Source organism: Panthera tigris, chromosome A3 (genome assembly GCF_018350195.1).
Source record: "Panthera tigris isolate Pti1 chromosome A3, P.tigris_Pti1_mat1.1, whole genome shotgun sequence".
NCBI lineage: Eukaryota > Metazoa > Chordata > Mammalia > Carnivora > Felidae > Panthera > Panthera tigris.
In genome coordinates, this window is record NC_056662.1 from 101,564,576 (window position 1) to 101,590,275 (window position 25,700).

General features: G+C 44.0%; 1 protein-coding gene across 17 annotated transcripts in view; it reads right to left on the bottom strand.

Annotated features, from left to right (window-relative positions):
* LOC102950578 (interleukin-36 gamma-like) overlaps positions 1 to 25,700 on the bottom strand; it is a 72,308-nt gene that overhangs the window by 20,938 nt on the left and 25,670 nt on the right. For 5 of the 17 annotated variants that reach the window (XM_042981980.1, XM_042981979.1, XM_042981981.1 and 2 more), the window contains 4 exons: positions 17,663 to 17,730; positions 17,104 to 17,208; positions 16,360 to 16,499; positions 12,292 to 13,433 (listed from right to left, as the gene is read on the bottom strand). In XM_042981980.1, the coding sequence (XP_042837914.1) occupies positions 13,224 to 13,433; positions 16,360 to 16,499; positions 17,104 to 17,208; positions 17,663 to 17,711 (504 nt within the window). In that variant the 5' untranslated portion in view covers positions 17,712 to 17,730 and the 3' untranslated portion in view covers positions 12,292 to 13,223. Of the gene's footprint in view, positions 1 to 2,015; positions 2,124 to 2,676; positions 2,765 to 3,692; positions 9,526 to 12,291; positions 13,434 to 16,359; positions 16,500 to 17,103; positions 17,209 to 17,662; positions 17,731 to 18,343; positions 20,680 to 25,301; positions 25,394 to 25,700 lie in introns of those variants that run through there. The other 12 variants (XR_006215877.1, XM_042981971.1, XM_042981973.1 and 9 more) reach the window with 7 other exon arrangements.

Here is a 25,700-nt window from a genome sequence, read left to right on the forward strand (position 1 = left end):
GGTTTCCTGTCACTATCAGCTAAATTTAATTCCCAACTAATTTAGCCCAGGAGCCTGGGTGTTCTGCTTCTATCCTTCTGGGCAGCGGGCTGAGAATTCTCCAGTCAACACTCTTTATTGAATGCCGACTCGGGACAAGGATGCATGTGAGCACACAGAGATTTAGATGAGGATAAGAGAGACATTGTCATTCCCCCTATGGAAGATGAGACCAAAAGATGTAAGCAGAGAAATGACAGAACCACAATAAATTGCAAGATCTGCTTTGAGGGAAGAACCAAAGCCTGAGACAGTAGGAGACCAAATTTACATAGAAGAGTCAAGAAAGACCTCTCTGTAGAGGTAAAATGCAAACCAAGATCTGAAAGTTAAGAGGAAACTAGTATACAAAGACATGGGAATAGGATGATGGAGGGGGTCTGGAGGGAGAGTGTTATGGAGAAAGGATGGGTAAAGGCCCCTGTGTAGCTCTGAAAGAAGACTGGAGTCCCTGAGGTGTCCCCACTAGCCCCCACTTCCCACCCCTAAAACACAAACACATAGGAAAGACACTGTTCAATTAACATAGTCCAAATGGTCACTCTTAATGCTTTGTAGAGAGTGGATGAGAGGCTACACAAATGAGGTGGGAAGGAGGGCAGTGAGGAGACAATGGCAGTGGTCCAGGTGAGACATGATATTATCTTAGAAATAAGTCATATTTTGCACACAGACTCATCAGTCTTTGCTGTTGGACTGGACAGAGATTGAATCACGGATATCTCTTGCATTTCTCGCTGGAGGAAACAGGTAATGGTAGTGCCACTAATGGAGATAGGGAAGACTGGGCTGATCAGCAGTTTTGAGAGGTCAGATCCATAGTTCTGCTTGGGATAGATGAAGTTAGAGATGTCTGAGAGGATATCAAGAGGACATGGGTAAATTTTTCAGAGGGTCTTCTGGTTGGAAGCATAAATGCCAGAGTGATAGAGGCATTGGATCCATAAATCCAAGAGACCAGCTCCCAATCCCTTCAGTGGGGTTGCATAATGATTGCAGACTGAGATCTGAGGACCTCCAGTATTTGTAGATTGTACAGAAAAAGTCGAGTCAGAAAGGAGAATGCCAAAGAGAAGCCAGTGAACCACAAGGGAATGTTCCTACAGAAGGAGAAGATGGAGGGTGTTCAAGAAAGAAAGAATTACCAATTATGCTGACTGCAGCTGAGGAACCAAATAATGTGAGGACAGAGAGTGTATCTGGTGACCTTGGGAAGAGGAACTTGAGAGAACAGTTCGGAAGTCATGTTGTTTGATGCAAACATGAGCAGAAGGTGAAGTAGAGACAAGTTATGTAGCCAGCTCTTCCATGAAGTTTGGCTATGACTGGTACATAGAACTGTATTGAGACTAGCATATGGGAAAAAAGAGTGGAAGTAGGAATGGAATGTGGGGATCAAGAGAAGGTGGAATTTCTATTAAACTTAGCAATATTATATTAGAGCACATATACCAGTGATGGAAAGGATCCAGTAGAAAGACAAAGGTGGAATATACAGGGAAGAGAAGAATTAAATCAAACATTGAAGTCCTAGAAGAGGGAAAGAAGCTGAGATAGATTGACTTTTGATGGGAGAAAGGAATATCCCCAATATTAGAAGAGAGGACACCGAATTAGGAAAGTGTATAGTGGAAAGATGATCAAGTTTGATTCTGAGGACATAGGTAGTAATGGTTGAAATTTAAAGGAGAAAAACTCCAATAAGAAGGTCAAACACTGTTTGAGTGGACAGTCCCTCCTTATCTGAAGACATTTTCTCTTGGTAAGAAGGGCTGCCAACCCCTCATCCCCTCATTTCTAGGTGCAGGGTTTCCTCTGTGGAAGGGAACCATCTTGTCCTTGCTTGCCCTTCCTGTGGACATTGGTCCCAGAAGCAGGACAGGCCGAAGGCATGTAAGCTCATGCAAGCTCAGCCCCATCTCCAGTGGAACTGGTGCCCCTTTAAGAAGAAAAAAGTGGCTTTGATTGTCACTCACCAGGACTGACATTGTTGTTAAAAGGAGTTGTTATTAAAGAATTTCCATTCAGGACCCACACCATCTGTAGAGAATCATGAACACCAAAGATTCTGGAATAGTCTACCGCTGCCAGAAGACAGAAAAGCACAAAACACATATAAGGTTATTATAAACTTCAGGACTCTAGCTGCATCCTGGTCATAATGACTTCTGAATCCTTAGGGGTAGGCTCACTGCTCAGAGAAAGAGTGGCTATAAGGAGAAAGGGAGGGGAAATAAGCCAGGAGCTGGTTTGTGGATCAAAGCATCTGTAAGAATCTACCTGCATTTATACTCCCCAAGAGATTTTCAAGGTTTGTCTTTTTTCTAGGGATATCAGTGACTTGTCTGTTTCTAATTTATACTCTCTGGGTAGTAACAAAGCCAAAAATATTTAAGTTTGTCATCATTTCTTGTTTTTTTCTTTATGCTGTTTAACAAAGTAAATAAATTCCAAATATACATAATAAGAAAAGATCTAAATGCTCTGAGATTTTCAAATGCACGTTTTATGATCTGAGTATATTAGCAAGAGCAAATGCATCTGTAGCTAAGTAAATGATAGGGGCCCTTGTACTGTATTATCTTTGGTGAGGCAGGATGGAGATATTTCCAAGCTGGTTTGTGATTCACCACTCACCTTGGGGGGTGGCCATGTTGGCTTCAGAGCTTCCTGTGAAGAAGACAAGGTAAATCAGATGATGGAGAGGAGGTTGTCAGCAGCAGGTCTTGTGGAAAAGGGAAGAAGAAAACATGTCATCCAGTTCTCTCCCCTTTCCAACCCCAGAATTTTGTGTAAAAATTCTTCTAAGAAAGCTGCCTCCAAGCTCCTGTCCCAGATGCACATCTGAGACTAAGGAGGGGGTTTTCCAAGGCCAGAAAACCCCAAATGGAAACTCCCATCTCTATCATGACTGGTAGTCCTGGTTCTTCAGACTACAGTGGCCTTGGGATGCCCTCCATCCATCACGTCTGTGATTGTTAGGAGGTTCCAGAGCACCACCTCAGGCACTGTTCAGTGCACCAAGTCTCTGGATTTAAAGGAAGGGAGAGGAGAGTGTGCATCTATCTCCATTCTAGCCTCCCACGTATCTAGTGAGTCACCACTTATCCTGTCTTCAAGTCACTTATCCTGGCTACTAAATAACTGTCAGAAAATCAGCCTCTCTGACCCCCATCTTCCCCCATTCTTCATCCAAAGAGGCATCCCTAAGGACCTTGCACACGGACATCCACAAGTTCCATTAGGCATTTTGATTGTCAGGAGTCATCTGTCCCTGGGCTTCTGGTTAGGGCACCAGCACAGTTCCCTAAGAAGGCCACAAGCTCCCCCACAGTGAGAGCCAGTTGTTCATATCCCTCCCTGCCTCAGGATCCTCAGTGCCTGATTCAATAGTTATCCATGGACAGGAAGTAAGCAAATCATCACCTGTACTCTTGGAAGTAGCCCTAGCTCCTCCAGTATCCTGTGCCTTCCACCAAGGTCCCCCAAGGCTCCCCAAGGACAGCAGTGAAAGAAGTCCATCATGATCACTGCCCTAGATTAGCAGGGACGGGAATCTACCTACCAGATGCTCCAGTACTCTGAGCTAGTAGATGCACATTAGGTCTTCCCCAAAGGAAAGCTTAGACACATGGCTTCTGAGCTCAAATTACCTTTGTCCAAGAGATGCTTTTTACCCTGGATCCAAAGTAAAGGTTCTAGCTGCATCCAAGGGCTCTGGAAAGCTGTCTAGGACTCCCCAGAAGCAAGAGAAGATCAAAGATCAGCAGGTTTCATGGCTTCAGACTACACCTGTAATCTGTTATTATGGACTATGGCTTCTTCCAGACTTAGGTGCTCTGACTGAATCCAACAGGTGCCAAGCTTTTTATACACACAGGGAAGGAAGGAGGTTCTACCTCACTTGGGTTGGGACTGCCTGACGCTGAATATTTTCTGGTTCCTGGTGCAGAGATTCAGTGAGTCTTTATGTAAATGTCAACCAAGTATGACTGTGACTTGCCCATTCACCCTGAAAAAGTAGGGCATGCTAAGTAAGCTCTTAAGAGCAACAACCAGGAAATATAGTCATCAACACTGAATTTGAGGGAAGAAACATTATGGGACTGCCCCAGGGCTGATGACTGGATTCTTTTGCCACAAAATGACACACTGGAATGTTATTCCTAGGAGTGGAAGCCCCCATTAGGTTCAAGGTAGGAAGTAGACTAAGGAAGGAATGGGTCCCCTAAGACCTGTGTAGCTTGCAACCACTCCTGGTTCACAATCACCATATTCTCTACCAATCTCAGACCAGGTAAAAACACCCCAGTGTATGCTTCTCTAGCTTTTCAGAGCCTGTATGCATGCTGCTTCTCCACTCAAGGGAGCCTCCCCTGGGCAAGGCCAGCTCCTGGGCACCCTGCCCATCATGGACTATAGGTCACTGACCTAGATTAGTGGGGCAGGGAGTATGCCTCCCAGATGCTCCAGTGCTCTAATCTAGCAAACACACATTAGGAACACACGTTAGGTTTTCCCTGAAGGAAAGCTTAGACGATGTTGTAGATACCCTGCCCCAATCCCTTCAGCCCAACTGAGTTCACCATCACTGTGGCAGTTTCTAGCACCTGTCTGCTTCACACCTCAAGGGTATTTATTTCAATAGCAACCTCAGCCAATGGGGGAAGGGACTGGTGGGTTAATATCTTAGCCTCCCCAGCTTCTGAAACAATGCTAGGGTTTCTCAGGGAGAAAACAGACTAAGACAGTAGTTTAGTATTCAAGAGCCAGAGACTCGTATTCAAAAGATGTATGTTCACAATTAGGCTTTGCAACTTTTGGACTTGTGTCCTTGGCACAATCCTTTCACATCTCTGATCCCAAGATGACTGTTATATGAATGCATTGTACCTTGCTGGATTATTGTATTGGTTAAAGAAGAGCATGCAAAGTCCCCAGTACATGACACCTTCCTGTAGCAACTGGCCTATTGAGTCTCCTATGTCTGTCACTAGACCCCAGATCAGCCTATTTGTCTCTACCAGCCTTTTTGCTTTGACTACCAGTAGATCATCCTAGCTCTTGACATTTGTGCTACCTTATCAGCCTACCTAACACATAAAGACACTCTCAAGTTCACACTATATAGTCTTCCAAGGGATTCTCACTGCACAGTGGGATATAAAGGTCGTTATGATCTTGTCCTGAGTAGCTCCATAGCCATTCCCTCAAGAGTGTGGAATCATGAAGCACTCATACTCAAATGTGCAGTAGGTATGTCTGAGTCAAAACTAGGATTCAAAATCAATCTGCGGCTATGAAGAGGAGTTTCCCCAGGTATCCATTAGCATGAGTTGATTTCCATGCTCAAAGAAGAAAGTCCAGAGCCTATGACATCACCCCCATGTTCCTTATATAGGACTGGACCCACTTGGATATCTTGAGGAGAGGATCTCAATGTCCTGCCATAAGGTACAAAGAAGCAAACATTCAGGACACATTGATATGGATGTTGCATATACTAATGCAAATTCATTCAGGACCACAGCTAATAAGATGTGGAGCCTTTCAGATTCATTATTTCATCCTATAAATACATGGAGCTCCGTGTAGCCTAGGCACTTAGTCCACAGTGCCATTAGTTGAGGTGATGGGGGCTTTGGTGATACCAGATAATACAAGACCTCAACTTATGTCTCCCTAGAATGGAGGTGCATCCTTTACCACCAAGGTGGTGGGTGATCCTGAGAAGGGCCACTGGGTCAAAATATGTGAAGGAAACCTCTTTCCCTATAAAAAAAAGAACTCCATATGAATAAAATCTAGAGATATAGCCTTTCTTCTCTCTTCAAGTAGCCCGAACTGGATCTGAATTAGGATTTCATTCCCTTGTCCATCCATATCTATCCTTCACTAGTCAGGTCATGGTCTAACATAGTCCCCTCGGTTCCATAAATCTCTCCCAATTTATATAGCACAATTCCCATCACTCAATTTGACTATTGTTCACATATTGCCAAGTTATTAAATGAAAGAGTCCTTGTTCTATACATCCCTGATGTTCAAAGTATGATCTGTGGACCAGCAGCATTGGCATCATCTGGCAGCTTGTCAGAAATGCAGAATCTCAGGCTTTATCCCAGACATATAGAATCAGGATCTGAAATAAAGGAGCCTTAAAGCCACGATATGTTCTGTGCTGCTATAGCATGCACCCATGCCATACTCTAGTCACACCAGCACGAGAGACAGAGAGAGAGAGAGAGAGAGAGAGAGAGAGAGAGAGATCAGGACTCAGGGGCTGCCTAGGACTAGGCAAGCAAACCAGATCTAGATTCACCCAATCTCTGGAACCCATGAAGTAGATGGTCTTGGCACTGAACAAAGTGGGTGAAGGAAAGATATAAAGAAAAGAAGTAATTCCTGGAAGGCTGTGGCCATGAGGATTTTCCCTTTGAGTACTCACAGTTTGATTGAGCCAGGAACTCTCAAACTGCATTTGGTTTAATGTAGGCCAAATGCTTTCCACCAGAAACAAAAAGAGAAAACCCATCTAGAGGAGGGCAGAGCCACTTAAATAATTTTACAAAGGCAACAAGCCACAAAGAGTTGAAGATCACCAGGCATATAAGTAAACAAGATCACAAGAACAAGAACGGAAAAAATAGACAAAGCAAGATAGTAGGAACATACACAGACATCTGGTTTTATAATTATTATACACAGAGCTTAAAACAACTATCCTAACCATATTTAAGAAGCAAATGACAAACATGGATGTTTTCCTAGAATAGCAAACTATGAAAAGTGGCAGATTTGGAAGCATTAAACAGCATCTCTAGAACAATATAATACAACAAATAAAATTAAAATAAACCAAAATTTGTATTTGGCAACAGACAACACACAGCAGAGGAGAGAATTAGAGAGTAAAGCAAGCTGAGGGTATAGGAATTTCTAGCACTCTTTGCCTCCCAGAAACATCAGTTTGAACAATTATCCATACACAAAAATACCTTCACAAGAGTTAAGAATTTCAGGTGAGGGATGACAGCACCTGGGTGGAGCATAGAAATAAGAAAAGATACATTGAAAAAAGGGTAGGAAATATAATTTCATATTACTCCCATCACCCATCCCCCAAGCCAGAGTATCCCAGCATGGAGAGAGACATCCAGTTCACAGGAGAAGAGTGAAGTAAGGAACTGACTTCACAGCAGACTCCACCACCAGCCCACACCAGCACCAGACTGACTTCTGTGGCCTGAGGCTCTTGGCCTACTCTGGCACCAGGCCAGTTACCATGCCCCAGATTTCTGGTGGGCTCCAACAAACCCAGGCTACCAGTCCACTCCAGCACTGGGAAGACCCCCCACAAACCCAGGCTCCGGGCAACTTCCTGCAAATCCAGACTCCTGGCCCTCTCTAGTATCAGGCTCACTCTCATGGACCCAGGCTACCAGCCTGCCCCAGCACCCAGGCCAGCCTTCACAGACCTAGACCCCAAATAAGTTCCCATGGAAGGAGGGTCCTGGCCTGCCCCTGTGCCACGCTGCTACCATTGGCCAAGTCCCAGGCAGTCTTCTGTGGATCCAGGCCACCTGTTCACCCTAGCACCAGGCCAGCCCCACTGCCTCAGGCTTTAGACAGGCTCCCCCCTCCATAAACCTACGCTCTACATGGGCTCCCATGGATGCAGGCTCCCAGCCCACCCCGGCACCAGGTTGGATCTTAGAGCTCCAGTCTCCAGACATTTCCCTGGTCCCTAGCCTCCAAGCCAGCCCCCGTGGATTCAAGTGGTCCTTCATGGCCCCTGCAGCTACAGGCTACAGGCTGACTCCCATGGCCCCAGGCTCAGGCTTGCCCAACTGCTAGGGTGGCCTCCATGTCTCAGCTTCCAGGCCAGCTCCTGTGGACCCAGACACCAGGCCCATCCACATAGACCCAGGTCCCAGGCCCACCACCACAGACAGGCACTGGGCCTGTCCCAGTGAACCCAGACACCAGACCGGCCCCTATGGACCCAAGCACCAGGTCTGCCCACCTGCTGATCCAGGCACCAGACCTGCCTGTCTGAGGACTTCAGAACAAGCCCACGCAGAATCTTTGGACAAGCTGCCTGGTATAGGGCTTTCCCTTCCAAAGCCAGCCTGCCAAGACTGAAAGAAGTGCCTACTTCCTTAAATGCACAGACACCAATAAAGGCCACAAGGATCACAAATAATCAAGGAAACATGATATCGCCAAGGAAAGTTAATATAGTTCCAATGACTGACCCTAAAGAAATGGAGAAAAATGGTCTGACAAAGAACTCTGAATAACCCTCTTAAAGCAATTCAGTGAACTGCAAGAACACACAAGTAGACAACAAAACAAAATACAAAATGTCCCAAAAAAACGAAACAAAAAAACAATGTCCCAAAAGGACAATACATATAGATTCTTGGGCAGTGGTCAATGCCCGCTCACTGATCAGAAGACTAAAAGATAAGGAGATATGGAGTAAAGACATGTGGATGGACATATGGGAATGCGCACAAAATGCGAAGATGTTTGTATTTTTTGTTAATGTCCACCAGAAGGCATCAACCACAGAAGAGTCACTGGCTACCCAAGCAAATAAAATCACTCTGCTAGTTGACCTTAGCCAGGCTTTGTCTTCAGCTGCCCTGTGGGCATGTGAACAGTGGGAGTGCATTCTATTCCCTAAGGTCATTAGTAAAATATTGATTCTTCATCCCTGCTCTAAACCTACTAAGTAGGAATTATGCAGGGAATAGGTTTTAGTTTACTGGGTCCAGAGTGAGCCCAAACACCTGAGCTGGTAGTTCAGACCCCAGATGATTCTGATATTACTTCAAGTTTGAGAAATATAGATACACAATATATTTCAGCACTTACACCATTACATAACAATGCTTAGGTGGCCAGGAATGTTCCACCCTGGGTGGGTCATCTGCTGACACCCTGCTAGACAGCCCCAATGATGGGAACAAGGGGGATCATACTTTATTCTGCTGTCTTGCTTTGGGTAATTGTTGCTAATTTCTCAAACAGTGCTTCCTAACACCCCAACACCAGGAGATGGAAATTGAAATCAAGAGGATCACATTCCCAAACCTACTACTAATGGTCACTGCAAGTCACTTCCACCCCATGTACCTCCCCCCGCATTCCTTACCCCTAAAAAGAAAAGGCTGAAGGAAAATGATATCATTCAGAGAAGTTATCCAAATTCTGAAAAAGGCGAAAGGATTATTGTGTGCCTTTCCAATGTCATACCAGAGCATTGTCTGACAGGACCACCCAAAGTTTATCTAACTCTCTACAAATATATTTTGTTTGACTTACTACTTCTATTAACTTTAGCAAATAGATAAAGAGCACATGATTTTTGTATAGTAGGGATGCAAATGCCATCTGTCTGGTAAAAAAGATAATGTCTCAGGCACCTGGGTGGCTCAGTCAGTTGAGCATCCGATTTTGGCTCAGGTCATGATCTCTCAGTTCGCGGGTTCAAACCCTGCAGCAGGCTCTGTGCTGAGAGCTCAGAGCCTGGAGCCTGCTTCAGATTCTGTGTCTCCCTCTCTCTCTCTGCTCTTCTCCCACTTGTGCTCACTCTCTCTCTCTCATAATTAAATAAAAACTTTTTTAAAAAAAGAAAAGATAATGTCTAAAGTTGGTAATTCAAGAAATAGGAGTAAAACATATACCTAGACACATGGAGGAAAAAGAGCTGAAAAAGACTTAGCAGTTGCCTCATGGAAATATGATTGGGGCAGGATATTGCTTTCAATCATAGACATGTATTGCTTTGGTAAGAATCTTCTTTTAAACAACTCTTTAAAGGCTGAGAAATAAAAAGCAATGTTTTATTGACATGAGGATTATTAATTACAGCCACTGTTCTCAGTGTCCCGGAGACAGCATCTTTAGTCCCTATGCCCAGTCGTTTGTGAGTTCAGGGAGAGTATCTTCAAGTCCAGCTTCAGGAAGTGGTCTTTGCCCTTCAGCCATCCTGGTGCCGGAAGATACAAGACCCAAAGCAGCTCAGCAGAAAAACATCCCACTCAACTGTTTTCACTGCAATTGTGATTTTGGTGGCAAGGTTCTAAATTCCTTCCTGGAATCCAAAATCCCCCTCTCTCAGTGTAATCTCTTAGATTACACCTTCTCAGGAGCTTCCCCGTGTAATCTGAAACCAGTCCTCATATGGGTAGGTCAGGATTGAGACCAAAGAAAGAAATAATTCACCCCAGATCTGTAGGTGGCAAGTTTAATAAGCAAGGGAATTTATATATGATGCTTGTTTTGGGGCAGCTGTAAGATGAGTACATTTCCATACCCACCCACTAGAATATTAAAAATTTATATAGAAGCTTTAACTGGGTGCAGCCACAGGTACCGTCCAGATGTCTCAACATCACATCACTACACTGCTTCAAGGCTATGTCCTTGGGGCAGCTTCTGGGAGCCAGGAAAGCACCCAGAGCACGCATTGCAAGGACAGGAGAGGGGGTGAGGAGCCTCCAGCTGCCAGGGTCCAGCTCATGGGTCAGCTGGTGGTCACATCCTCTCAATGACCTCCCCTAACACAGGGCATCAAGCCCTTCATACCAAAGATGCAAAAGAACCAAATCCTTCAGTGAGCGTTGGCCTGGAGCTCACGGAACCCACCCGAATGCAAGAGCATTGGATATTCAGATGTGTGAAAAACAGGTGTTCACCTGAAAATGAGGACGTTGCTACTCATAGGGTCCTTTCTATGATTTCATATGCTGTGGTCTTTCACAAACGTGATGGATAAGCGGAGGGTCTCTGGAGGTCTGCTCTCCAGGCTCCACAAGCTAGAGATTACTATGTTTTCATTTTGATTACACTCTAAATATGTTATCAGAACCTCTTCTGTACCATCAGGATAACCAGTTACATGACACCAGAACTCATATTTGAGCTTTTGTTTGAGCTTAAACCTGTGCTAAGTGACAATCCAAAGTGTCACATCACCTGCATGCAGTTTTCGCGGTAAAGAGATGGGACAATGGAATCACCACACAGCCTGTAGGAGGATGGAGGTGCTGTAACACTCAGACCATAATCACGTCACAAGCAAATGTGTTGTTGGATCCCAATTGGCAGATGTAACAACTGACAGTGTAACAATGTAAATGGTCAGATATAAGAAGCTATCACCATTTATGAGCAGTGAGTATAGTAGTAAATATTCAATAACCAATTCTCCTATTTAATATCCCAGAACTAATTACCTCAGTGCCCATTTTAATGCTGTTTTTTAATAAAACTGCAATGCTAAAACTATATTTAATTGAGGAAGAAAACGTCAAAGATCAAGAGATGTTGCATTAAATCGGGGCTTACTGATTGCTTACTGGCCTGCTTAGTAGAGTATGTGGTCTGATTGTCCAAAAGTAGGAAGAGAAAAAAAAAAAAAAGTAAGTGACTGGCGCTGTTTTGGAAATTGTATTTAAGCAAACAGAACTTTCTATGTCTGTAGTATCAGAGTCAAAATAAGAAATCTGTTATATACAGAACCAGATGTAGCTACATCTTTCTACAATTATACCCACAGTGATTTAATTTCATCAGAACACATCATCTGAAGCATGACCGGTGGGAAAGCTAGGCTCTCTGTTCCAAGAAAAGGCACCTTTGATGAAGTTTTGGGGTGATGGTGGGGTTCATGGGGTTTGGAGCTGACGGCCAAGAAAGAATTCTTGAAGACGTCTTTGGTGCAAAAAGGTGATATTAAAGCAGGCGGACAGGACCTGTGGGCAGGAAGAGCTGCACTGTGGTTGTGAACAATGACTGGTTATACACTATGGCTCGGGGGGAGGTAAAGACAAAAGGAAGGCCTCCAGAGGGACTTTGGTATGCTAAAGAGGACTCCTAAGATACCTGAGGCCTTGCTATTATCAAGCTAAGGTTGGTTTTCCTCTAGTAAGGCATTAACATTAGGACGGTAGGGGGTTCCTGGAGAAACGTGGTACTCTGTATTTGCCTCAAGCATTTGTCAATGGGCCGCAGGTTATATGGCACTTAATTTTACCTGCCATTTCCTTCTTGCCTTTGTTCCCTATATCACTATGGAAGGGTGATGTTGGGGCTCCAGCAAACTGATTCTACAGGTTTCTGGAGATTAGGCTATTTGATAAGATTGACTTTTTCTTGAAATTTACTAAGATATTTGTGAACTGAGGGAGACTCTGGTCCTGCATGACTGTGATCTCTATCAGTTAGCTACTTGTTTATTTCCTCTCCTTTGTCCCTGGGCAGCCAGCAGTGCCTGAGGAATATCCCACATATGCCACCTGGGGGAGTGGGGGCAGTGTGCTAGCTTGTAGTTTGCCCTGCCTTAGGCTCTGTCATCACCTTTACTGCTATTTTTAAAGAGATCTTGTGGATGCCTAAAAGGAAAAGTCTAGAAGAGGCAAAGAAATCAAGGCTGTGAGACTGTACAGAAAGTAGTCATATAGTAGTGTTCTTTTACGTGCATTATCTCCACCCTGGCCTGTCACCACTGATAGGGGTCCTTCTCTCCCCAGTGAAACCCCAGTGAGCTATCCTCATTCAATTACTCTCGCTAATTTCAGTTTACTACGTTTTCTACTTCATTTTACAGCTTAGTTTTAGCTTTTCTGTTATGTAAACACATGAAGTTTATATTTGGCTTTATGTTTACATATTAGAATTAGGAAAAAAATAGTTTAACTATTGTTAAGAATTATTTACCTTTAAACGTTCCTTAACCCTTAAAAGGATACATTATACAACGTGAAATATACTGGCAACATACAAAGCATATGGAAAATGTAATCTAAATAGGAAAGAAAACAAAACGAATCAGTTCCACACTAGTCACCAGATCATGAGCTCTGATGCTTCTCTGTATCCACCCACAGAGAAGGCACTGTCTTGGGGTCCAGACACCCTCGTACAGATGGCTGTGGGATGGACAACTTCAGCTTGAGAGGAGAACTTTACGTGACCCCTCGCCCCGTGTCTGAGCTCACATTCTATGCCTCGGCTGCCCTGAAGTCATTCACAAAGTGTGATGATAACAAGGTCCTGCCCACCTCTCAGCACTGACGTGAAATGACACGGAGAGAATATAAATGAAAGCATGCTGGGAACTAGGAAATTTAACAAAGACCTCTGACCAAGCTGCCCCCTCCAGGCTGAGGTCAAGGATTGATACTTAAATTGAAGTTAACATTGTTCTTTCCCCCCAGGTCTGAAGTGAGGAAGAGGGGATGGCGGATCTCAGAGGAGGCGATGAACCAGCCAGGGAAGGCCACGGACTCGAAGGTGGAGGTCCTGCCATCTTTTGAGTGGTAGAAGAGGAAGGGCTCCACGGGCGCGACTTCGTTGTACAGATCCAGTATCTCCTCCTCCTGAAACGTGACAGAGAACGCCCAGCAGGAGAAGCAGAGGCTGTTAGCGGTTCAGAGTTACTTGTGCACAATCAATAAATGTTCCAAAGTTAGAGAAAGCCTTATCCCTCTATGAAAACACATTTCAAAGGAGCAGCAGAGTGAGCATGGATTCTCACCTTCCCGGCCCCTTTCCTCAAATCCAGAGATGGAGTAGGAATGGCACAAAGAAAGGTTAATGAACAAGTGGGCACACTCCAACGATGCATTGGAACTCATCTCACACAAGAGGCTGATGGGGGGAAAAGAAGGAGCTGCAGATCCGCAGCAATAAACCAAGGACCTCCCCTACCAAAGCCGCAACAGTTGAGGGCCGCCACCTCGCAAAACTAGTCTTCTAACAAAAGTTCCAGTATTAGCCTCTGACCAGCTGCCAACACTCGAGGAATGTCAGTGCCACAAAAAAGACACAAGAGGGTCTAACAAACCAAAGGATTTGTGTTAAACAAACAAACCAAGTAAATAGAGCAATCAGAAAATGCTTTCTATATCATATGTAGAAGTACATTTTGTGTATTTATATACTGTGCATTGAAGTAAAATAAGTATTTTTAACAAAATTATGCACACACGAGATCTCCAGAGAGACACTACACAGGGATGGTCCATAATTTGTCCACATTTGGACCTCCTCCCTATCTCATTACCATCTGAACTTAGAATATCCATCAATCATATAATTATTGCTAGACTTGTTCATCACTGTATATCCCAACACACAGAAATTCAATAGAGATGTGTTGGCTGTTTAATAAATAAAAAGACACTTGCTCATTTCAAACTCTGACACCACCTCCTCCATCCTCCTTTTCAACCTCCCGCCTGGGAAGGACTGGGCGGCAAGTCCCTAGCTGCCCTCCCCAGCTTACTCCTGTTCCTCTTCAGGCCATTCATGTTTGCGTTCTCTCCGCCGTTTCCATTAGCACATTTGCTGCCATTCTACCTCTTAAATAATGATCTCGCTTGCCCACCACCTTTCCCAACTCCCCTTTTGCAGAAAACTCTCTGTAACAGTTGTCTATATAGGCTGTCTCTAGTTTCTCTCCTCCTGTCCCACTCTTAAACCCCTCGGTCTGGGCGTTCACCTCCAGCACTGCAACAACACTGCTGGCACCAGGGTCCCTAAGAACCCACATGTGGCAGAATGAAACGGTCAATTCTCAATCCATCGAAAACCACAGTAGACAAAATCTCAGTAGAAGGGTGGCTTAGCAGACAGGACATAGGTGAAAACGTAATTTTCAGTCCTCTTTCATCACACCCAGCATTCACTCTGTCAGCAAGTCCTCTTGCCTCAATTTAAATAAAATATTTTCAGAGTCTGACTGGCTTCTGCCTACCTCCACTGCTACCCACTTGTCCACGTCCATCAAATCTCCCCTAGATCACCTCGAAGTCCCCCCACAGGACTTTTACCCTGCGCCCCCACCCCCAGTCTGCTTTCAACTGGCAGCCAAAATAATTCTTTTCAAACCTATGTTCATGCATGGGACTCTTCTACTCAAAACATTCTAATAATGCCCCATCTTACTCAGATGGAAAGGCAAAGTCCTTACAAATGCCGGCAAGGCCCTTTGTGTCCTGCCTTTTTATCTCTCTGAACTCCTCCCCACTTAGTTCACTCCTGTCACACTGTTCTCTCTGCTAATTTTTGAACTTGCTCCCACTCACACCTGTTGGCTAACTCTCTTCTTGCCTTCTACTGTCTGCTAAGATCTTATGATGCCGACTGCACTATTTTCTACGGCAGCCCAACTCCACCTGGGCTGGCACGGCCAGTCTCTTTAGCCTGCTCTAACTGTGCTTTCCCACGGGACATAACACCCTTAAAGACACCACAGGCTTACCTATTACACTTACTGTCTACCACTTCTCTCCTCCCGCTAGAATCCACACCCTCTGAGGGCAGGGCTCTGTGCCATTCTGGGCACCAATGTATCTCAAATGGCCACAACGGTGCTGTGCCACTAAAAACCTACACATTTACTCAGCTAATTGGACTGGATGAAATGAAATTGAGTTGAACTAAACTGAAGTTTAAGGAACAAGAGGAAAGATTGAAATCTCAGAAAACTGAATAGGAGAATAAGTAAGCAGACAGGATAAACTTAAAATGTAATCGTGACCTGGAAGATTAAACCAAGATATTCTCCCAGGGTGCAACAAGAAAAAAACAAAACAGTGAAAGGATAGAAAGTATGGAAAATAAGATGAGATACTGAAGAGAGATCTAGATGTTCCAATGACTAAGGAATAGGCATTCCAAAAGGAAGGAAAGAGAAGCCAGAATGAAGGAGAGAATATACTTGAAACAATGGTAGACAATATCTTAAAATACAAGAAAGACAAAGATCCTCAACTAGTGATGTTCAGGATAACGCAACTGCATGCAGATAACTCAAAAATATCTAGGAATAAATATGTTTAAGAACGGAGAATATTTCTTTCTTTACTTCTAAAACTAGATTATCTACCAAATAAATATCTCATAAAAGAAACTGGCCTTTTGGGGCACCTGGGTGGCTCAGTTGGTTGAGTGGTCTTACTCTTGATTTTGGCTTAGGTCATGATCTCATGGCTCATGAGGTGGAGAGCCCCATGTCAGGCTCCTCACTGCAGCACGGAGCATGCTTGGGATTTTCTCTCCCTCTCTCTCTCTGCCCTTCCCTGCTCTCTCTGAAAGAAAGAAAGAAAGAAAGAAAGAAAGAAAGAAAGAAAGAAAGAAAGGAAAAGGAAGGAAGGAAGGAAGGAAGGAAGGAAGGAAGGAAGGAAGGAAGGAAGGGAGGGAAGGAGGGAGAAAGGGAGGAAGGAAGGGAGAAAAGAAGGAGGGAAGGGAGGAAGGAAGAAAGAAACTGGTATTTTTAATAACATTATTTTTCTTACTCACCTTCAGTTGCAATGTGGGCTGCCCTCCTATGTCCTCACAAGACAGACACATTTCTGGATTCTCTATTCCCATATAAATGGGAATCCCTCTGCCTTGCTCAAGATACTCTGGATACTTGCACGGGACAACAGTGACAGTGACTAAGAAGGACAAAAGGGAAGATAGTGTCAGTTTCCTCTTGAAATCAGGACGAGGCCAGCATCACCCAGGTGGGGCAGGAAGAAACCTTGAGTGCAATCCCTGCTACCCCAGGCCCACCAAAACGCCAACCACCACATTTGTTCGTTCATTCATTCACTCACACCATGCACCAGTCACTGCCCTAGGAAATGGAGCAAACACGAAGAGCTAAACAGATGGCAGCCCCTGCTGGACCACCTGGAGGTGGGAAACTCCAACCCCAAGCAGCCCCTCTGCTCCTTGAAGACCTCCGTCCATTAGCAAGTTTGGCCTCATGTGATGTTGAAACCTGCCTTCCCATGGTACCCACTCATTGAGTCCTTTTAGGACACCCAGAAGTCAGGCAGAATAAGATACTCCTCTTCCATGTGACAGGCCATCAGGTCACTGAAAGCAGCTCTCCGGCTCCCCAGGACACCCCTTCCCAGGCAGGTGGGGGAGCCCCCTCCAGGTGGGCCCTTTTGTAAAGCTGCCTTTGAACACAAGGCCAGTGCCAGCATCCCATGTGTGCTAACATGACGCCTCCCTGGCCTCCAAGGCAGCAGCCACAGGATGACCACTCACCTGGAGTCACACTGTCAGTCCGTGGAACTGTCACAATGGTCTGATCCTGCAGGATCCACACCTGCTGATTCAAGTCAGAGACCTCCCCGGTCTGAGGTTTATTCACTACAGTTCAAATAGAAAAGAATAATGAGGAAACATTCTAATTAGGCCACTTTACTAGACGCTAGGCCCTTCGGGAAGGAAGGCTCAGGGTTTACACACCAAAACTGGCAGCGATCTGGTGACCCTCAGCCCAGCCCTTCTTTCCAGGAAAGCTACAGGTGGTGGTGAGGAGGGCCAGGGCTGAAGCTGGTCTAAGAGGATAACCTGTCCCACAGTACAGTCAAGGCCCAGGTACTCCTTCTGATGCCTACTCTGTGCTTGGCTCGGTGCTGGGTCTGGAGCTAGAGCAGAGAATAAGCACCACTCCCCACCCCGTGGAAGCCCACCATCCAGTGGAAGATGGACAGCACCGGGTGGGAAGGGCCATGCACAAAGAGGGGCAGAGAATGCTGGGGCATTCAGAAGAGACAGGTGTGGGCACAGGTGTGGGTACAGAGCCCCATCTCAACATCACCTGCTGTATAGGGTTCTCCACAGAAAGGGACTCCTCGAATGCATGTCATAATGGGATTGTCTCCACACCTGCGGGGACAGCAATAGGAGACAGAAGGGTCAGGAGACATTCCTAAGACCTTTCCAGGACACTAGTTACTGAGGTCCCCATTCTGGATAGGGAGCTGGCCTGGAAGCCTGGCCTGACACAAAGCCCTAGTCAGAAAATCTGAGCCACCTCCTGAGACAAAACTTCAAGGTGGTGTCAGGGAGGGGGACATGGCGCAGAGTTTACTCCACCCAAAGATCCAGCCAGTGACAGAATCTCTCCCTAAAAGTCCTGAGCCAGGCGTGACTTTTGACCTTAAAAAGCCACCCCCACCTGATGCCCGCATCCCTCCTCCTTCCTCCCATCGGCAACTGCTTCTGCCTGGGAGCAGGGCGGGCGGCCCCAGGCCAGGGCATCTCTGCCAAGATCCTAGTAACTCCCGGAAACCACTGACCCCGCGCCGGACTGAGCCCGGCATGGCCGCATCTCTTCCCTGAGCCCTAAAGCACAAAGAAGAGCTGGAGGACTTGCCAGCTATCAGCGGGCAAGGAAGGACCTTTATCAAAAGTGCAGGGGACTGAATCACAGCTCCAATAGCTCCCAAGAGCAGTGACCGAGACTGTCATTTATTTGGGAAGTACGGGGAGGTCCCACCTGGCTGGGTGGGGTGTGGCAATCATATGCCAGAAGATCCTGTGAGACTCAGATGAAGAAATCACAGCATCAGCATGAGTGTGACCAGCCTGAGCTCCTTGAGAAGGAGGCACCGAGCCACACCTACGGGGAAATAGAGTTGATGACAGACCCCAGGCTGCTCAGCAAGGGGAGACTGCGGGACTTCCCCGGAGCTCAATTCTCCTGCCTTGTCACTTGGGCTACACCTGGAATGCCAGGCCCTCCACAAGGGAAGTCCATCTGCTGGGGCAATCAAGCTTGCCCTTTACAGTTCCACTAAGGGAGTCTTGTGATTGCAAAATTAGCTGTGTGCTTTAGGCAGGGTTCCCACATGGCATTCCCACTCATCCAACCATGCCTGAACCACCTCAGGCCACCCCTGAAAGAAAGGTTAAGCTGAAAGCCTACTATACTCTTTCAGCCCCTCAGAGATGCACCTCATCCCCTTGGGAAGCCATAGGTACTGAGTGGTGCACCCATAACTGATGCAAACTTGGTCTCTGGTGCCCCCAAAATGCAGTGGACTCTGAACTGCCTAAGGACTAAAATGGTTGGCACTGATTTCTCTAACAGAGCCCCAGAACCCAACTTCTCTCCCACCCTCTCTGTTCTAGTAATGCAGGACATTTGTAGGTTCTCAACTAATGGTAACAGTTACTATTATTATTTTTTTTTGTTTCATGTTTTTTTATGCCTCTACTCCCACCTCCACACCCCATCTGCTGAGATCAAGCACGAAAACCTTCTGAGGCACAAGTTAACTTGACTGAGGTGAATTTCAAAAGACAGACTGGAATCAACTTCATATTTAACCGCCTAGCTACAGGGAGGTTGGGGGAAGGGCTAAAATAGAACCTTCTAGGCAAGCACTTCCATGAGCCCCTTTTCCCAACCCTGAAAGGAATCTTCTTGCTCAACCTCTCATACTTTTCACCCCCATCTCCCTGTTAGCCTTGGATGAACATGGTCCTTTCCTGTGGAGACATCAATCCCATCATTTTTGGCTTCCAGTTTATCTGTCACCCCAGGAGACAGTGTGAAAATGAATTCAGGCACACTGGTGTTCAAAGCCAGGCTCAGCCAGGGTCACCTCTCTTGGGTCCCCTCTGTCCAACTGAAGAGCCTCTCCATTACGCATCAGTCAACATACCTTTCTTGGGAGGCTCACCATAAAATGGCATCTAAATAGTCCTACCATCTGGCCCCCAAATTCTTTAGGCTTCTGTTTCAATCAGGATCTAGTGTGGAAAGCAGAACCCACACCAGGAATTTCAAACAAAGGGAATTGGTTAGAAAACATGTCAGAAGGCTAAAGAGTAACAAGGAGGTACTAAGGGATCCCAGATAGTTAATTGCAGGAAAGAAACCAGAGAGAACAAAAAAGCCTAGGAGCTCAAAGGAAGGAACTTGTAGGACGGATGCCCAGACCTCAGGAGGAGACCTTCTGCCAAACTGATGCTCAGACCTCTGAAAAGAGAGTATAATCGGTTGGGTACATGAACCACAAATGTGGAGAGGAGGCATGAGCCCAAGAGATGCTCAGAGGTTCCAAGCGACACAACCCAGAAAGCTGTATTTTCAGTGATTCAAAAGCCATTGGATCTAGCTTGAATTTTCCATGCCCAGAAGAAGGGTGTAAAAATCTATGTTTTATGATGACATGTGTCCTCTTTATTCCACTTGATCCTGACCTTTCCCTCACTTCCCAATATTCAGAGAATCCAGTACTTTCCAGAGTTCCCAGCAATCAGTATCCATTCTGAAGTTCCCCATTTAAACTTTAGTGTGAATGAGTATAAGAGAAATTAGAATAGGAGTGATGGTGATAATAGGGAAGAACTGAACCACTGGGGTACATAATTGAGGAGCAGACAGCCCATCTACTGAAGAAATGGACCAGAACTTTTGTCTTAGAGGGATGGATAATAAAATTACATGTTACCCTAGCTGTATTTGAGAGGACTATCAATATTTATGCTGGTTATAAAAAGTAAAGAATGTGATTCTGCTATGTAAACATAACCCAGCTTGCCAGGTTCTTTCTATTAATGTTTTGTTGTCACTTACAACAATGAAATATGCACACCATTAAGCGTGGCTTGAATTGAATTCAAGTAAGTACTCGTAAAGCCAAAGATTCTAGACATGGAAATAATTTTTATGAGCTCACTAAGTCCAGATTCCAATTTTTAAGCTCTAAGATATTATCATCCACGCTTGTTTGCTAACAAGCCCCACTAGTTTGCTCACTTAACATGCCCATGATCTTTTTTGTATCTTAAATTTCACATATGGTAAAGTTATATGATATTTGTCTTTCTCTAATTTTGCTTAGCACAATATACTTTAGTTCTATCCACGTTGTTGCAAATGGCAATATTTCATTCTTTTTGATTGCTGAGTAATATCCCAGTGTGTGTGTGTGTGTGTGTGTGTGTGTGTGTGTGTGTATGTCTGTATGTATATGTATATATATACATATATATATATATACACACACATACCACATCTTTGTTATTAACTTTATTTTTTATTTTTTAAAATTTATATCCAAATTAGTTAGCATATAGTGAAGCAATGATTTCAGGAGTAGATTCCTTAGTGCCTCTTACCCATTTAGCCCATCCCCCCTCCCACAACCCCTCCAGCAACCCTCAGTTTGTTCTCCATATTTATGAGTCTCTTCTGATTTGTCCCCCTCCCTGTTTTTATATTATTTTTATTTCCCTTCCCTTATGTTCATCTGTTTTAAAGTCCTCATATGAGTGAAGTCATATGACATGTCTTTCTCTGACTGACTAATTTCACTTAGCATAATACCCTCTAGTTCCATCCACGTAGTTGCAAATGGCAAGATTTCATTCTTTTTGATTGCTGAGTAAGACTCCATTGTATATATATATACTACATCTTCTTTATCCATTCATCCATCGATGGACATTTGGGCTCTTTCCATACTTTGGCTATTGTCGATAGTGCTGCTATAAACATGGGGGTGCATGTGTCCCTGCGAAACAGCACACCTGTATCCCGTGGATAAATGCCTAGTAGTGCAATTTCTGGGTCATAGAGTAGTTCTATTTTTAGTTTTTTGAGGAACCTCCATACTGTTTTCCAGAGTGGCTGCACCAGCTTGCATTCCCACCAACAATGCAAAAAAGATCCTCTTTCTCTGCAGCCTCGCCAACATCTGTTGTTGCCTGAGTTGTTAATGTTAGCCATTCTGACAGGTGTAAGGTGGTATCTCATTGTGGTTTTGATTTGTATTTCCCTGATGATGAGTGATGTTGAGCATTTTTTCATTTGTCAGTTGGCCATCTGGATGTCTACTTTGGAGAAGTGTCTATTCATGTCTTTTGCCCATTTCTTCATTGGATTATTTGGTTTTTGGGTGTTGAGTTTGATAAGTTCTTTGTAGATTTTGGATACTAACCTTTTATCTGATATGTCATTTGCAAATATCTTCTCCCATTCTGTCGGTTGCCTTTTAGCTTTGCTGATTATTTCCTTCACTGTGCAGAAGCTTTTTATTTTGATGAGGTCCCAGTACTTCGTTTTTACTTTTATTTCCCTTGCCTCCAGAGATGTGTTGAGTAAGAAGTTGCTGAAGGCAAGATCAAAGAGGTTTTTACCTGCTTTCTCCTTGAGGATTTTGATGGCTTCCTGTCTTACATTGAGGTCTTTCATCCATTTTGAGTTTGTTTTTGTGTATGGTGTAAGAAAGTGGTCCAGGTTCATTCTTCTGCATGTCGCTGTCCAGTTTTCCCAGCACCACTTGCTGAAGAGACTGCCTTTATTCCATTGGATATTCTTTCCTGCTTTGTCAAAGATTAGTTGGCCATACGTGTGTGGGTCCATTTCTGGGTTCTCTATTCTATTCCATTGATCTGAGTGTCTGTTCTTGTGCCAGTACCATACTGTCTTGATGATTACAGCTTTGTAGTATAGCTTGAAGGCTGGGATTGTGATGCCTCCTGCTTTGGTTTTCTTTTTCAAGATTGCTTTGGCTTTTCGGTGTCTTTTCTGGTTCCATACAAATTTTAGGATTATTTGTTCTAGCTCTGTGAAGAATGCTGGTGTTACTTGATAAGGATTGCACTGAATATGTAGATTGCTTTGGGTAGTATCGACATTTTAACAATATTTGTTCTTCCTATCCAGGAGCATGGAATCTTTTTCCATTTCTTTGTGTCTTCTTCAATTTTTTTCATAAGCTTTCTATAGTTTTCAGTGTATAGATTTTTCACCTCTTTGGTTAGATTTATTCCTAGGTATTTTATGGTTTTTGGTGCAACTGTAAATGGGATTGATTCCTTGATTTCTCTTTCTGTCACCTCATAGTTGGTGTATAGCAATGCAACTGATTTCTGTGCATTGATTTTATATCCTGCAACTTTGCTGAATTCATGAATCAGTTCCAGCAGTTTTTTGGTGGAATCTTTTGGGTTTCCCATATAGAGTATCATGTCATCTGTGAAGAGTAAAAGTTTGACCTCCTCCCACATCTTCTTTATCCATTCATCCATCAATGGGCATTTGGGTTCTTTCCATGCTTTGGCCATTGTCAATAGCACTGCTATTGGGTGCATGTGCCCCTTTGAAACAGCACACCTGTATCCTTTGGACAAGTACCTAGGAGTGCAATTGCTGGGTTCTAGGATAGTTCTATTTTTAATTTTTTGAGGAACCTCCATGCTGTTTTCCAGAGTGGCTGCACCAGCTTGCATTCCCACCAGCAGTGCAAAAGTGTTACTCTTTCTCCACATCCTCACCAACATCTGTTGTTGCCTGAGTTATTAATGTTAACCATTCTGACAGGTATGAGGTGGTATCTCATTGTGGTTTTGATTTGTATTTCCCTGATGCTGTGTGATGTTCAGCATCTTTTCATGTGTCTGTTAGGCATCTGGATGTCTTCTTTGTAAAAGTGTGTGTTCATGTCTTTTACCCATTTCTTTACGGGATTATTTGTTTTTGGGGTGTTGAGTTTGATAAGTTCTTTATAGATTTTGGATACTAACCCTTTATCTGATATGTCATTTGCAAATATCTTCTCCCATTCCAATGGTTTCCTCTTAGTTTTGCTGATTGTCTCCTTCACTGTGCAGAAGCTTTTTATCTTGATGAGGTCCCAATAGTTCATTATTGCTTTTGTTTCCCTTGCCTCCGGAGACATGTTGAGTAAGAAGTTGCTGCAGCCAAGGTCAAAGAGATTTCTGCATGCTTTCTCCTCTAGGATTTTGATGTCTCACATTTTGAGTTTATTTTTGTATATGGTGTAAGAAAGTGGTCCAGTTCTGCATGTTGCCGTCCAGTTATCCTAACACCATTTGCTGAAGAGACTGTCTTTATTCCATTGGCTATTCCTTCCTCCTTTGTCAAAGATTAGTTGGCCATACGTTTGTGGGCTCATTTCTGGGTTCCCTATTCTGTTCCATTGATCTGAGTGTCTGTTTTTGTGCCAGTACCATACTGTCTTGATGATTATAGCTTTGTAATACATCTTGAAGTCCAGAATTGTGATGGCTCCAGTCTTGGTTCTCTTTTTCAGGATTGCTTTGGCTATTCAGGGTCTTTTATGGTTCCATACAAATTTTAGGATTGTTTGTTCTAGCTCTGTGAAGAATGTTGGTGTTGTTTTGATAGGATTGCATTTAATATGTAGATTGCTTTGGGTAGTATAGATATTTTAACAATATTTGTTCTTCCAATCTATGAGCATGAAATATTTTTCCATTTTTTGTGTGTCTTCTTCAATTTCTTTCATAAGCTTTCTATAGTTTTCAGTATACAGATTTTTCACCTCTTTGGTTAGGTTTATTCCTAGGTATTTTATGGTTTTTGGTGCAATTGTAAATGGGATCGATTCCTTGATTTCTCTTTCTGCTGCTTCGTTATTGGTGTATAGAAATGCAACCGATTTTTGTGCACTGATTTTATATCCTGTGGCTTTGCTGAATTCATGGATCAGTTCTAGCAGTTTTTTGGTGGAATTTAAGATACAAAACAGATGAACAATGGGAAGGGAAGCAAAAATAATATAAAAACAGGGAGGGGAACAAAACATAAGAGACTCTTAAATACAGAGAACAAACTGAGGGTTGTTGGAGGGGTTTTGGGTGGGGAGGTAGGCTAAATGGGCAAGGGACATTAAGAAGGACCTTTGTTGGGATCAGCACCGGGTGTTATATGTAGGGGATGAATCACTGGAATCTACTCCTGAAATCATTATTGCATTATATGCTAAATAACTTAGATGTAAATTTATAAACAAACAAACAAACATGCCCATGATCTTGATAAGTGGAGGGAACATCAATGGACACCAGGTAGGGTGAGACAGCTTGGTCATTCAACATCACTAGAATCTCTATAATCTGTTCATAGATGCACAATCTCCATAAAAACTTATTCACGTAGCCAAGCTAACATTCACAATGAATAAAGCAGAAGGAACCAAGAAGTGGTAGAGAGTAGAGGTTACCTGGCCCCCACAGTTGACAAATACACAGAAGCAAATTAGTAGTAGAACTGGGCTTGGAATCTATAACTCCCAACTCCTCAATGAAGGGCTTCCTGCTGCCGTGCTTATCAGTTCCCTTGGGACTCCTGAAAAGACTAGGGCCACTGTAGCTTACATCCCATCAAGGGCTACTAACAAGCAAGCTTGGCAGTCTGGTTTGGGCCCTGCTACTGGAAAAGAACTGGCACTAACCTTGGTCAAACTAATGGGGCAACATGATGTGTACCATGCACCACAGAGAACAGCACAGGCCATTTGTACTTGAGTAGATTTAGGAAAATGGGAAAATGCCAAGGAAATTCCCAGGGCGACCTCTGCAGTACAGCTTTTACCAAACGTGGGTGGGATGATACAGTTGAACTTGCCCAAACCTCTGCTCCTCTAAGCAGCCCATGCCCATTGTCTAAGACTTACTTCCCTGTGGGCTGATCCATCATCACACCTTCCTGAAGCTGGGTCCTCTGTGAAAACCCAGACTTTAGGTTGTGGGTCAACAGTTTCCTCTCCTTCGTGTGAAAATGAAAGAAGATTTAGCAAAAATTACCTCCACACGCCTCACCAAATAATAAATAGAAATAAATAGAAATATTAAAGGCATCAAGACAAAAGAGCCCAACTCTAAAGGACCAACATCAAGGTATATTTCTCTGAACTTAAAACATCTATTGATCAAATTGTACATTCACATGCAACCACAAAATAAGAAACAAACACCTAAAGCCTCATCAGACAGCTTGCGGTAAAACATTGAAGGAAAAGTTTAGGTTAAATGCCTAAAGTTTGAAACTCCTGGACAAAGAGCCAAGTGACAGA